At 40.9% G+C, this 13,464-nt stretch overlaps 2 protein-coding genes across 10 annotated transcripts in view; one reads left to right on the top strand and one right to left on the bottom strand.

Annotated features, from left to right (window-relative positions):
• Positions 1 to 3,903, top strand: part of LOC101531161 (protein FRA10AC1) — a 48,088-nt gene extending 44,185 nt beyond the window's left edge. For 6 of the 9 annotated variants that reach the window (XM_058672056.1, XM_058672055.1, XM_058672054.1 and 3 more), the window contains 2 exons: positions 1,012 to 1,093; positions 3,449 to 3,903. In XM_058672056.1, coding sequence (XP_058528039.1) covers positions 1,012 to 1,093; positions 3,449 to 3,615 — 249 coding nt within the window. In that variant the 3' untranslated portion in view covers positions 3,616 to 3,903. Of the gene's footprint in view, positions 1 to 1,011; positions 1,094 to 1,318; positions 1,485 to 3,448 lie in introns of those variants that run through there. The other 3 variants (XM_058672060.1, XM_058672058.1, XM_058672059.1) reach the window with 3 other exon arrangements.
• Positions 3,904 to 7,932: 4,029 nt separating this feature from the next.
• PDE6C (phosphodiesterase 6C) overlaps positions 7,933 to 13,464 on the bottom strand; it is a 47,117-nt gene continuing 41,585 nt past the window's right edge. The window contains exons 19-22 of the mRNA XM_058671592.1: positions 12,104 to 12,174; positions 11,933 to 12,016; positions 11,165 to 11,321; positions 7,933 to 7,994 (exon numbers count right to left, since the gene is read on the bottom strand). Coding sequence (XP_058527575.1) covers positions 7,933 to 7,994; positions 11,165 to 11,321; positions 11,933 to 12,016; positions 12,104 to 12,174 — 374 coding nt within the window. The remainder of the gene's footprint in view (positions 7,995 to 11,164; positions 11,322 to 11,932; positions 12,017 to 12,103; positions 12,175 to 13,464) is intronic.

Raw genomic sequence — 13,464 nt, 5'->3', positions numbered from 1 at the left:
ACATGTCTATTTTGTTATATCTTTCAAAGCCTTTAACGATTTTAAAGGTGATACCTGATTATTTAAAATATAAATAATTTGGAAATATGTAGAAAGTGAAAGTATCTTCAAGCATGCATGTAATATTACTCTTCAGTTTGATTATTCCTTAAAAATGTACTACTCATAGAAATGTGTATGTACACAACATAATTTGATATAAATTGAATTATACTCTGCACTTGTGTAACACTGTAAAAATTACATATAACATGGGCATCTTTCCATAGCAGTGCATGTAGATCTGCTAGTTATTTTTTGATAGTTGTATCTTTTTTTTTTTAAAACGAATCCTTGATACTGGTTAGTGGGGATTTAGGTTTTGTGGCTGTTACACAGTGTACATCTTTGTATGCATGTGTGTGTACACACATATGTATAGTGCTTATTTATTCTAAGTAATCAAATTTGAAAGTAACCCTGCTTATCATGGGGTATTTAATTTAATGTCACTTCTATTGCCATATTTTCCTCAAGAAAAAAGTTTGTGGAATCACTCTAAACAATGTATAAGAATGACTATTCTTCTCTGAGGAACAGCCTTATTATTATTGTAATGAATTTTTTAAATGCCTGAAAAAATGTTTTTATAATTTAATTATCTGGCCTTAACATACCAATCCTGATATTAATATACTCTGTACAAAAGTCTTGTATGGTTTTTGTATGATAAAACAGACTAAATCAAAGACAACTTTATTTAAGAGATAATTCCCTTGTAAAAGGTAATATTGAAGTTATTTAACCGAGTATAACTTAAGTTTTTGTGAGACTAAATTGTTGGCTGTTTTGCTGAGATGCCTTGGTATCTTTTGGCCTATTTGTTATATCTGGGAGAGGGAATTAAATTTCTAGAGAACTATCAAAGTGGAAGCTAAACCGGTTAAATCCTAAGTTAATTTCTTTAGTGATTAGTTTAAAATGTTTTAAATTTAATATCCACATTAAAAAAAAAATCTTTTTAATGAACAGCAAGCTCCGATGAGGAAGAAAGTGCTTCAGAATCAGCCAATCTATGGAAGGGGCCGCTACCAGAAACAGATGAGAAATCCCAGTAAGTGCTGTACTGATGGGTAATGCATTCCCTTCCGGTTGCTTGGAAGCTTTAGCCACAGCCATTTTTGAGGGCAGTGAAAATTTAATATCATGTCTATTTAATGCCAAAGATTAAGATGCAAGTTTATTCCCAGCCATTAGTGTGGCCAGTCACAGCCAGTGTGTTCAGCTTCGTTCTGGTAGGTGTTTCATCGGCTCACGCTAACACATGACCTTCTTCCAGTCCTTGCCTGGATTCCTTCGGGGAACGCTCTTTTCCAAGTTCCAGAGCAGTCCGCCTCATGTTACTGTGCTCATCATAAATCCACGCAAAGGAAACCCGTCAAGATTCATGCAGCTGTGAAAATGTTTGCCAGCACCCTACGTTAGACAGTAACTCCCTGTACTTACTGTCGCCTGCAGTAGGATGGAGGTAGAACTGGGAACAGGTGGCATCGTAGCAGCTCTACTACGTTGGAATGTTTATCACTTGGGTTTTATGTAGCAAAAGAGGATAATATATCTACATAGAGTTTACTGTGAAGATGAAAAAGCACCAAGAATTACACTAACAAATGTAGTAAGTGCTCAATAAATGTTAGCTCCACTTTGCCAGTCCCCAGGCATGTTGGTTCATATTAGAAAGAGATATGTTAAACCAATTATAATTCATTAGTACAAGCTGATTATAAAACATTTGGCTAATTATATGTTCTCATTGTATTAAAATTCAGATGTGTTGGAAAGCAGCTTTCATATTTTTCATTTTCTGTGGCCATAATGATTTTTCAGCCAAATGATTTCCAAAACTGATTATAGACCAGATTTATCAAAAAATTGCTGTAAATAAACTATTACTGTCCAACTTAAACTATTAACTAAATTCCATTTATTAAACAATTCCCCTTGAAGACCTTTTATAGGTGAGAATAACAGTAGGTCTTCAAAGCAGCTTATCTGAGTAAATCTTATGAAAGAAGGCCCTCTTTTTTTTATTGCATTTCATTTTATGACATCGTTTCATAGGCTCTGAGGCTCCCCCAGCCCTCCCTGTGCCCTCCCCCCATGGTGGATTACTCCACCTCTTTGGAAAGAAGGCTTTCATAATACAAAATTCTCTTTGTATTCAATTCTTTTGACATTAATCAAATGTCATCCAAGCCCACACGGACTCAACCAATTTCATGCATGGTAAGTTCTAAATACAGTTTTGCAAGTTATACTGCATTTTGCTTCCATGCTAAACAGTAGTATGTGAAATTGCAGATAACTACTTACCCAGTTTTATTCTTTAAATTTTTACATGGTTGTGATAGTTCATGCATTTAAGATTTTATTTTGTTTATTTGATAAGGCAGAGTTAGGAGACAGGAAGAAAGAGGCATTTTCCGTCCTGTGGTTCTCCAAATGGCTGTAGTGGCTGGGGGTGGGCCAGGTTAAAGCCAAGAACTAGGTGCTTCATCCACCTGGTTGGTACAGGGGCACACACTCTTGGGCCATCTTCTGCCTCTTTCCCGGATGTATTAGCAGAGAGCAGGATCAGAAGTAGAGCAGCTGGGATTCAACGGCTGCCCACATGGCATGTTGGTGTTGCAGGGGGTAGCTGTCAACCCACGGCATCACAGCACCAGCTTCAGCTTCTCAAGGATTAAAAACAAATGGAGTCTGACCTAAAAGAACATTTTCTAAAGAGACTGACTGCTAAGCTGTCTACTTTTTATTATCAAACTTGATTCCCAAGACCCTAGAACAGCGTTTGTGTATAGATTTAATCCTCAGATAGCTCTATAAGTAAGTGTGATCTTCCTTGTGCAAATAAACTTGGTTCAGACAAGTAGTTTGCTCACACATCTAAATAGTGACAAGACTTCATACCAAGTAACTTGAATGCCTGTGCTGTTGTACAGTTCATCACTCTGGCTCCTAGTTCTCATATAGTACTTTATAACATACCAAAATATAATGAAAAAAAATACTGCTATCTAATTTAGTATCTCAAGTTCCACTTTTTGCTTCTGGTGTAATCTGTACCATTACAGAGTATTTACTCCATCCTAGAAGGCTTGTATTTACCCTTAAAGGTTTTTTTTTATTCTTATTTAAGCAGACTGTAAGTGACAATGAACAGAGAAAGTACAAGTAAACCAAAAAACAGTTGAGAAGTAGTGACATTTCACAAAACATGTAATTTAAGTCAATCTGGATACAATCATGATTATTCTAGAAACTAAAGATTACTTAATATATCATGAAATGACTGAGACACCAGCCAGAATGTTGACATTTTATTTTCATTAGTTTCATGTAATGTGTTGCCTAGTAAGTTTTGTTCTAATTATTGATTTTAATCAAAAGCCATACTTCTTTTTAACAGGGAAGAAGAATTTGATGAGTATTTTCAGGATTTGTTTCTGTGAGACGGGAGAAAGAAGCCTGCCTCCGTTAATGTGGAAGGACACTGGAACTTCATACAAGTTCTACAGGTCGCAACTGGAGTGGTTTATCTTTGGAAATAAAAATACATCTATTCTTGCCATGTGAGCTGCTTTAAAGTGTGTTAGTTCCATGCTTTTCTCTGTCCTTTATATGAAGTGACTTCAAAAAATTCATGGAAAAATGGAATTCAGGGTAAGTTTACTTTGGTGCAGACCGTTTTGAAATCCATGCATATTCTTTCAGAGTATGAGTTTCCATGAACTGTTTGAAGACTTCAGTTGCTTATACACAACTCTGTCATCTGTAATTCCTTGAGCACCTGTTAACTCTTTGATCTAATAGTTATAGTGACATTTAAATATGAACTTATTGGTATTAAATTGCAAAATTGAGCACTTTCGTGTTTAGTAAGATTTTTCTCAGTGTCCACAGCAGCTAGTCATGACATTCGCCAGGTTCCTCTACCGGTGAGGCCTGGTGGGCATCTCTGTCAGGGAACCCCTAGGTAATGATGTTGCAGGCATTGGTGGGCTTCCATTAGCAAACAGGAAACCATTATGGGCTTACTAATATTTGAAATATTTGAAATATTTCAAGCATTATTTGAAAAGAACCTCATTTCTTGAAGAAATTGTTTATCTCATGACTTATGGTGAATAAAAAGAAATCTTGATTTCAGAGTAAAAAATTTTGAAATTTCAGCAGTAAAATTGATGCTAGTAGAAAAATACATGTAATTCCATGTCAATTAATTCCATAATGTTGTAAATTGTTGCTGATGTTATATTGTGGCTTTTAATTGATTAGGATGATGTTCTGCCAGCTCTGCCTTCAGATCAGAGATGGTCTCCCCAAGAAACCATTGAATTTATCTGGACAATAAGATGCTGGACTCTGTGCTTGGTATATGCTTCCAATGAAAGAATCTTGACTGAATTTGAACTGTAATACTGCAACAAGTTGGAGGAATCCACCATGGGAGGATGGTATGGGGAGGGGTTGGGGGAATCCCAGAACCTATGAAACTGTGCCACATAATGCAATGTAATTAATAAAAAAAAAGATTGCTTTAAAACATTAAAAAAAAAGAAAAATACATGTAATTAACCACTCTTGTAAAAATACTCAATTTAGTAGATGTCAGAAAATTCCTCCAAATTGATAACTAGGAAGAACAAAGGCTCTTAAATAGATCCTTACAATTGGTGCTTGTTTTAAGTATGATTTGTGACATTAAGTTCATTTATAAAATTCAGATTATGTAAAATCACAATACTTAATCCACTCATACATAATAGCAGATAATGGGGAGTCTGAGAAGGGTTTTTCATGATGATGAATTTAGAAATTGAATCTTTCACTTTTCCCAAACTTTGTTCCAGTGTAGTCAGTGAGCTTCTGCAAACCACTGGTTTAGGGAAGTCGAAGTTTTGCTTCTATAGGTGTGCTGTTCATAAATTTGTTTCTGTGGCAACATATCTCTATCCTCAATTCAGCCTTTGGTGACTAAAGAGGGAAACGGAGCAGGCTGTTATTTAGGAGTTTAAAATTGCTAAAAGAATAGTTTATTTTGTGGCTTCTGAAACAGTGATCCTAGAAGTGAAATTTCACAGTAATTTTCAGTGGAAGTAGAGAGTGTGTGTGTCAGTTACCAGTGGTGGTGTCTTTGATAAGCAATGCTCATGTGCATGTATACATGGCTGAGTCATTCATCACATCAGTTTTGACCATTATTCATTCATGTTACTGAGAGCCTACTTTGTGCCAGGCACTACTATGGGGGTCAAGATAGCATTGTGAACAAAATAGAAAAAATTCCTACCTATGACCTTTACATTGTAAGGTGAGAGAACTTACTCTCTTAAATATCTTACTTGCTAAAAAATATAGTAAATGGTGATTTATTTTTGGCCTGGTTAAAATTGAACATTATTTTGTATATAATAAGACTTGAGATTCAGATTTTGAGTCATTTTGTTATGTGCATATATTGATAAAAAATATGACAAAATACATGACATAACTATTTGTCCTATTATCAGATTTCATCCATGATTATTTATATAATGCATATATGCAAAAGATTTACTTAGGGGCTGGAGTGTGGCATAGCGAGTTAAGCCTCTGCCTGTGGTGCTGTCATCCCGTCTGGGTGTTATTTTGAATTCTGGCTACTCCACTTCTGATTCACCTCCCTTCTAATAGCCTGGGAGAGCAGCACAGCATGACTTAAGTCCTTGGGCCCTTGTACCCAAGAAGGAGACCCAGAAAAATCTCCATAAACTTCTGGCTTTGGACTGTCCTAGCTCTGTCCATTTCAGCCATTTGGGGAGTGGACCAGGAGCTGAAGATTTGTCTCTCCCCCACTCCCTCTCTGTAATTCTGCCTTTTAAATAAACATTTTAGAAAAAGTTTATCCACTTGAAGAGTAGAACATCAGACAAAGGAAGGTCTTATCTCCTCGTTCATTGCTCATATGGTTGTGGCAGTTGGGCCGGGCTGGGCCAGGCATCAGGAGCTCCGTCCATGTCCCCAGCATGGGTGCAGGAGCCCACGTCCCTGGGCCATCCTCTGCTGCTTTCCCAGGTGCACTAGCAGTCAGTGGGACAGAAGTGAAGCAGCCTGGACTTGAACCAGTGCTCTGATTCAGGATGCTGTGACATCACATGTGCAGCTTAATTCATTAAGCCACATCCATGATTAAAGATAAGCAAAGGAAACCTGAACTTTTGATACCAGAATTATATATACCTGTAGTTGAAGAAAATGATTATCCTTCATTTTGTCCAACAACTTAATATTTAGAATGCCTATGCTAGTTCTAGTAATAATTTTTTGTTTTATATTTTAAAGTATTTTATTTTGTTTTATGATGTGTTCCAGAGGCTCTGGGGTTGCCTGTGCCCTTCCCTAAGGTCCCTCCTTCCCCACTGACTTCCTCTCTGGTTTTACAATGGCTGTCCTTCATGAAGAGTCCCAAGTTCATCATGCTGTTACTGTGGTGTTTCCCGACACTGTAGGCATGGACATGATCAGAGAGTCCAGTAATCATTTTTTTTTTTATTTTTTTTTAAAGATTTATTTTTATTACAAAGTCAGATATACAGAGAGAGGAGGAGAGAGAGAGAGGAAGATCCTCCATCCGATGTTTCACTCCCCAAGTGAGCCGCAACGGGCCGGTGTGTGCCGATTCGATGCCAGGAACCAGGAACCTCTTCCGGGTCTCCCACATGGGTGCAGGGTCCCAATGCATTGGGCCGTCCTCGACTGCTTTCCCAGGCCACAAGCAGGGAGCTGTATGGGAAGTGGAGCTGCCGGGATTAGAACCGGCGCCCATATGGGATCTCGGGTGCGTTCAAGGCAAGGACTTTAGCCGCTAGGCCACACCGCCGGGCCCCAGTAATCATTTTTAAAAGTAATATTAACTGAAGTGTTACCAAACCACACTTAGTAGTAAATTTTTTTTAACATGGTCAAATTGTGTATTTCTTAAATGCACATTGATTAGCTCTAGGATTATCCAGGTATGTTTTATAAACTGGTAATTCTGTCAATGAGAAGTATAATTCTGAATATTCAAAAAATTTCTTTATTATATATAAGAAAGTCATTGACTTTGGAATTTGAGCAGGAGGCCATAGGATAAGTACATAGTTTATACTGTTTTTAGCAATTAAAAAAAAAAAAACCTAATCTCTATCATTCTATTATTAGGAACAAGTAAGTGAAAGAAACCATTTTATTTTGACTTTATACTGTATGTATACATACTACATGTTACACTGTATCTAATCCTAAATTAAGATTGTCAGCATATTTTTCATTTAGAAAGTAATTTGGTGATTAAAAATTATGACTTACATAGGCTGAGTTGCCTACCACCTTTGAAATACACATATTGAATTCCTAGACCCCAGTACTTCAGATTGTGACTATATAGCAGTTAATGAGCTCATTGGGATGGGCCATAACCCAGGACAGTTAGGACGCGCAGGGGAGATGGCGTGATGACACAGGGAGAAGATGGTTCTCCACTAACCACGTCAAAAGGCCTCCAGAAACCAGCCCTGCCAGTGTCTTCACATGGCATGCCCAGCCTCCAGGATTGTAAGCAGTTAGTCTGACACTTTGTTATAGTGGTCTTAGCAAAATTTATGAACACCTGGTTTAAGGATTTTTTTCTAAACAAGTCAGCACCAAAAATGCACTTTGTTTTTAACTTTGTGCTTTGTTAAATTTTGTTTTACTCAGATTGTTCAGGCTAGCGGTACATATAATCTTGATAGTTACAGGGTAATTTTTCTCAAGTTCCTGTTACTCTGTTTGATGATTTGATGGGTAAAATTCTCTGAAGTTCTTTTGGACACTTTCTGTTTTTCTCCAAAAGTAAAATATCTGAAATTTTAGACCAGTCAGATTGTATTACAACATCAGGCATGTTTTGGACTTTTTGTCAGTAGTGCCACCTTCCGAGTCTTCAGCAGCTACAAAAAAATGAGAAGAACAGTATGAGGAGTTAGTGGATCAGTGTTTCTAATGGTCATTGGTGTCAACTTTACAGCCTAATTGATAGTTTTAACAATTTAGGTACTAAGGATTTGAGCACTTGACACTTTGAATTCACAGGTGGGACTAGTGGCATAGTGAGTCAGGCTGCCCATGGTGCTGACCCCAGCCCACATCAGAGCCCTGGTTTAAGTCCTGGCTGCCCTACTGCCGGACAGCTCCCTGCTGCTGTGCCTCAGAAGGCACCAGAAGATGGCCCGTGGCCTTGAGTTCCTGCCGCCTATGGGAAACCCGCGTGGAGTTCTACACTCCTGGTTCTGGCCCAGTCCTAACTGATGTGGCCATTTGAGGAGTGAGTAAGCAGGTGAAAGATGTCTGTTTCTCCACTTTTCCAATAAATAACATTTTAAAAACTTGAACTCATAGCCAGAGCTAATCCATTTATTTTTATTTTTTAAAGATTTATTTATTTGAAAGAAGAACAGAGGGAGAAACGCAGAGCTGTTCCATCTGCTGGTTCACTCCCCAAATGACTGGGGCTGGACCAGGCTGCAGCAAACAGACTCCTTCTGTTATTCCCATGTGCATGCAGGGCCCAAGCACTTGGCCACCTTTAGCTGCTTACCCAGATGCATCAACAGGGAACTGGCTTGGAAGCAGAGCAGCTGGGATGCAAACCAGGTTTCCAGTATGGAATGCTGGCATCATAGGCTGAGGCTTGACATAAATAGCAGCCACTGGTCCATTTTTTAAAAAAAAATTTTTTTCTTAAGTTTTATTTATTTTTATATGAAAGTCAGATAGAGGAGAGACAGAGAGGAAGATCTTGTTTGTTGATTCATTCCCCAAGCAGCCACAATTGCCCCGGAGCTGCGCTGATCTGAAGCCAGGAGCCAAGAGCCTGGAGCCTCTTCTGGGTCTCCCACACAGGTGCAGGGTTCCAAGGCCTTGGGCCATCCTTGACTGCCTTCCCAGGCCACTGGCAGGGAGCTGGATGGGAAGTGGGGCTGGCCAGGGTTAAAACTGGTGCCCATATGGGATCCCAGCACATACAAGGCGAGAACTTTAACTGCTAGGCTACTGTACCAAGCCCTGGTCCATTTATTTTTAAAAACTAGTTAACTAAGTAATTGGACAGGTGAAAAGAGCGAGAGTGAGTTCCTATTCATTGGCTCTCTTCCCAAAGGCCTCCACCTGCCTTTTCCTCGGCAAGGCTGAAGCTGGGAGATGGTACAGTCCACTTCTCTTATGCATGTAGCAAGAGTCCAATTACTTCATCCATCACCACAGCCTCTCAGGGTGCACCATCGCAGGAAGGTGGAGTCAAGAGAGAGCCAGGAAGTGTACCCAGGGTACTGCAATTTGGGGTGTGGGCCTCTTAATCTCTAGGCTAAACACCTGCTCCAGAGTTGATTAAATAAAAATATAGATCCCAGTGAATAGGTTGCTAGTTACCACTGTTTCGGAGACTGTCTACTCTGGGAAACTGAGCTTGATACAAAGAGATACAAAAGAATGTTGTTAGTCCAAGAATTCCTCGTGTAGAAAAAAATCAGGAAAAGGTTTGTATGCAAATAAGGTATAGACGAGCTATATGCAGTATTCTGAATAGGAAAGGGAAATATCAAGGGCTGCTTAAAGGAAGTGATAATCCCTTTATCACAAAAAGGGGACAGAGGTAAGCTGTCAGAGCACCAAGCAGTAACCTCGGTTCTCACTTGATCCCTTTGTGTTTGAATTGCCGGTCACATCATACCGCTTTCCTCACTGAGTTTTCTGCTGACTGGATCGTTCAGTGTGCTGGCAGCTGCCCGCATCACCAGTCTCAGAAAGCTGAGAGCCCTCCTGGCCCTCAATTTCTGCCGCAGATTCTTCAGTTCCACCAAGCATAGTCCAGGTTCAAGGCCTGTGTGCAGACCCTTTGTTTCCTTTCCGCTTGCCTCTCCTTCCTGATGTGAACCAGATCTTGCTGTCACTTTCAGAAGACCCTTCCCATGTCCCAGGCATACACCTGTGCTTTTTAGAAGTTCACTGCTGTGGTTAGCTTATCCACTGGGCATTGATGGGGCATGGCCAGCTCCTCCACCTGAAGAAATAAGGATCCCATCTTTCCCCAGGGCCTGCCTAAGTGAAGATCTTGCGCAGAATAGACAGCCCAGGAAGTATGAAAGTGGATGAGTGTCAAGGAGTCAGAAACTCCTACTACAGTGCTGAAGAACAGCCTTGCCTGTGTTAAGGGGGGTACTCTCTCCCTTTATGAGTTTTTTAAGGTACCACGGAAGAGGCTGCATGTTGAAACAACTGGTTCAGCCTCTGCCTGCAGTGCCAGTGTCTCATACAGCAGCGCTGGTTTGCTCCACTTCCTGTGCGGCTGCCTGCTCATGATGCCTGGGAAAGCAGCGAAGAAGGGTCAATTACCTGCACCCCTGCCACGTACACGGGAGATGTGCATGGTTTCCTGGATCCTGGATTCTGGCTTCAGCTTGGCCCAGCCCTGGCCATTGCAGCAATTTAGGGAATGAGCCAGCAGATGGAAGACCAAGCTCTCTCCCCCTCACTGCTCCTACCCCCATAACTGCCTTTCAAGAAGAAAAATAAAACTTAAAAAATACTAGTAAATATAACAGGACCGTCTAAAAGGAATGTTGTTTAACATAAAGATTATTTCTTTGTTAAACAAAACATCCCTCACAAAACTTGTAAAAGTACAAGATAAAAATCAATATTCACTTCCCAATAACATTTGAGTAGTTTGATAAATTAATTTAAATTTAAGCCTTTGTGTTAAAACTGATTGACTTCAGGAATAAAATTTCATGCCCAGAAAAGTAACACCATGTGGACATTTTGAGGGACAGAAAAAAAGCCGTGACGTCCTCCAGCTCACCCTGTAGAACTTCTTTAGGTTGAAATCTAGAAAAATCTCATCAAATATATTAAGCTCGGTGAAGGTAAGCAAGTTGCCCAAATGCAGAATGTCAGGACTAAAACTGCTAGGCATGATCCCCAGTGTGATTTTCACAGTATTTCTCAAAAAGCAGTGTTCTGCCCCAGGGGTCTCGGGAGCCACCTTCCAGAGAGAGGCCACTGAGCTGCAGCCTCGTCCAGACCAGCGAGTTCTGTGTCTAATACTACAATTCCATCCTACCTTTTTGGACTGGGCTTCCTTCCTCCTGCTTTTTTGCCTCCTCTTCTATGACCTTCATCTTTGCGTCATACTCATCAGCTAGGGTTTTCCACTCAACTCTGTTATTCTGAAGACCATCCAGCATAGGTGTGATCTCTCTGTGAAATCGCGAGAACTCCTAGAGGAAATTTTAGGTCAAAAACTTCTTAAAGCACTAGGCTGATTTTCAGTATTTTTGAAAAGCAGAAGGCACTGTAAGAAGTGATAGAGTGCCCAGAGCTGCCAGGCTGCGGGCCCGTCGGTGCCTGCAGTCTCCTGCTCACCTACGGAATGCAGCAAGCTGTGCCCACTGAGGTGCTCTCCACCCGAGCGAGGCAGGACCTCAGACGCTGCAGACACAATGACACGTCTCATGGCCTTCCGTGTGGGTGACTTTTTTGGTAACTTTTGTCACAGTTGGAAAGAAATTCTCAAATGATCATATACAAGAGCACTTCCACAAGTTTGTTAAAAATGGAATTAAAAGCTAATGAGGGCTCGGCGGCGTGGCCTAGTGGCTAAGGTCCTCGCCTTGATCCCATATGGCCGCTGGTTCTAATCCCGGCGGCTCCACTTCCTCTCTCTGTCTCTCCTCCTCTCAGTATATCTGACTTTGTAATGGAAATAAAATAAATCTTTAAAAAAAAAAAAAAAAAAAAAAAAAAAAAAAAAAAAAAAGCTAATGAGATTTTTCTATCAACATTTAAAGACCACTCCCATTCTCATGTTTGAAGTGATTGGTTTACTTACCTTATATACGAAAGTACAGACAAAGTCAATAAATCCAACTTGAAGTTTAGGTAGTTCATCTTTCTTGTTTCTGTCCATCATAGGCTAGAAAGAAAAAGTCTTTTAACATTGTCTTCTAAGAGTCAGAGAACAAAACTGAATTGTGTAGATGATTTTGTTTCATGATCTTACAATGGGCTGTTGCTGCAGCACTGTTCTCTCCAGATCTCCTTGCTCCCAAAATTCACTTGCAACCATGAGTGCTACCTATAGAGAAGAAAGGCCTGGTTTCACTAACTCCGCTCCTTGACAGAGAGCTTCCACTTCATTACTATGAGGGCTGTTAAGAGTCGAGGTCATCCGCTCTTCCGTTTTACAAAGATGCCCACGGATCACCCTGAACTGAGAAAAGGAGGCCGATTCCCTACGTCAGGTTCAGCGTCCATCTCTTAACTGCGGCTGCAGCGGGACAGGAGGATGTCTCAAGCTGTAACTCCCCACAGCCTCCTCTGTCTTTCACTTCTGTTGGCATCAAGCATATATTGTATGCACATATTCACACACACATGTGCACAGGGGCAAACTTTTTTCTTTAAAATGCTCACAGTCTAGGCAAAACGGTCATGAAAACAATATGGCAGGTCCCCTGGGTCAGGAGAAGGAAGGAAAGCTGTTACATTAACTCACTAGGTAAAGGAGGGAAGGAAGGCTGTGTGCAGAGATTACGTGGGGTATCCAGACCTGCTCCCCACTTCAGGAGTGACTGGGAGCAAGGGGCAGGGGTGACCCTGGGAGGGGGAGTTAAGGCCAGGTGGTGAGAGGCATTTTAAGCTTCGCTTGAAAGCTTGAACTTGGTTCTCCAGGCTGAGCCTCCGGATGCCTCTGAAGTGCACTGCCGACAGGTGCGTGGGATAAAAATGAACTTATTGGAAAAAAAAAATGGAAACCATTGCTGATGGGGAATTTGGGAGGCAGAAGCGTGGCTAAACAGAGCTTATGTTAGTCATTTCAAAACCATTTTTGTGTGTCATCCTTGCTATCGTCTCACCTGTGTTTATGAACAATCCCAACAGCAGGCCCAGGAATGTGGGGGGAGCAAACGATGAGGGAGGGTCCGGAGGAGGCTGCCAACATGGTTCTGATAAAAATATGTGGAAGTCTGAATTGAGGGGTGGGCATTTAACCCAGCAGAGAGGACACCTGAGTTGCACCCGAGCGCGCCTCTCTTGGTCCCTGGTGGTAGCTTCTCATCCCAGCGTCCTGTTGATGTGCACCCTGGTAAGCAGGTGATCACTCCAGCCGCCATGTGGATATCTAGAATGCCTTGGCCTTGCCATGGCTGACACTGGGGACGTGACCCAGGAGCAGGGAGCCCTCTCAGGCTCCCACTACCCTAGGTTGGCAGGCACACCCTGATCTTGTTCTGTTCTCTATCAAGAAATTCAGATGCTCCGTGAAGTAATTGTTTTTCAGCCTATTCAGTATGAAAGCGGTTTCTATGTGCTTTATTCTGAGGCTTGTTTAAGTAGCCCTTGGTTGTAATGTTTCTAATT

The sequence above is a fragment of the Ochotona princeps genome, chromosome 13, assembly GCF_030435755.1.
Source record: "Ochotona princeps isolate mOchPri1 chromosome 13, mOchPri1.hap1, whole genome shotgun sequence".
NCBI classification, from domain to species: Eukaryota; Metazoa; Chordata; class Mammalia; order Lagomorpha; family Ochotonidae; genus Ochotona; species Ochotona princeps.
The sequence above is the reverse complement of the archived record's forward strand: the minus strand, read 5'-3'. Positions and strand labels throughout refer to the sequence as shown.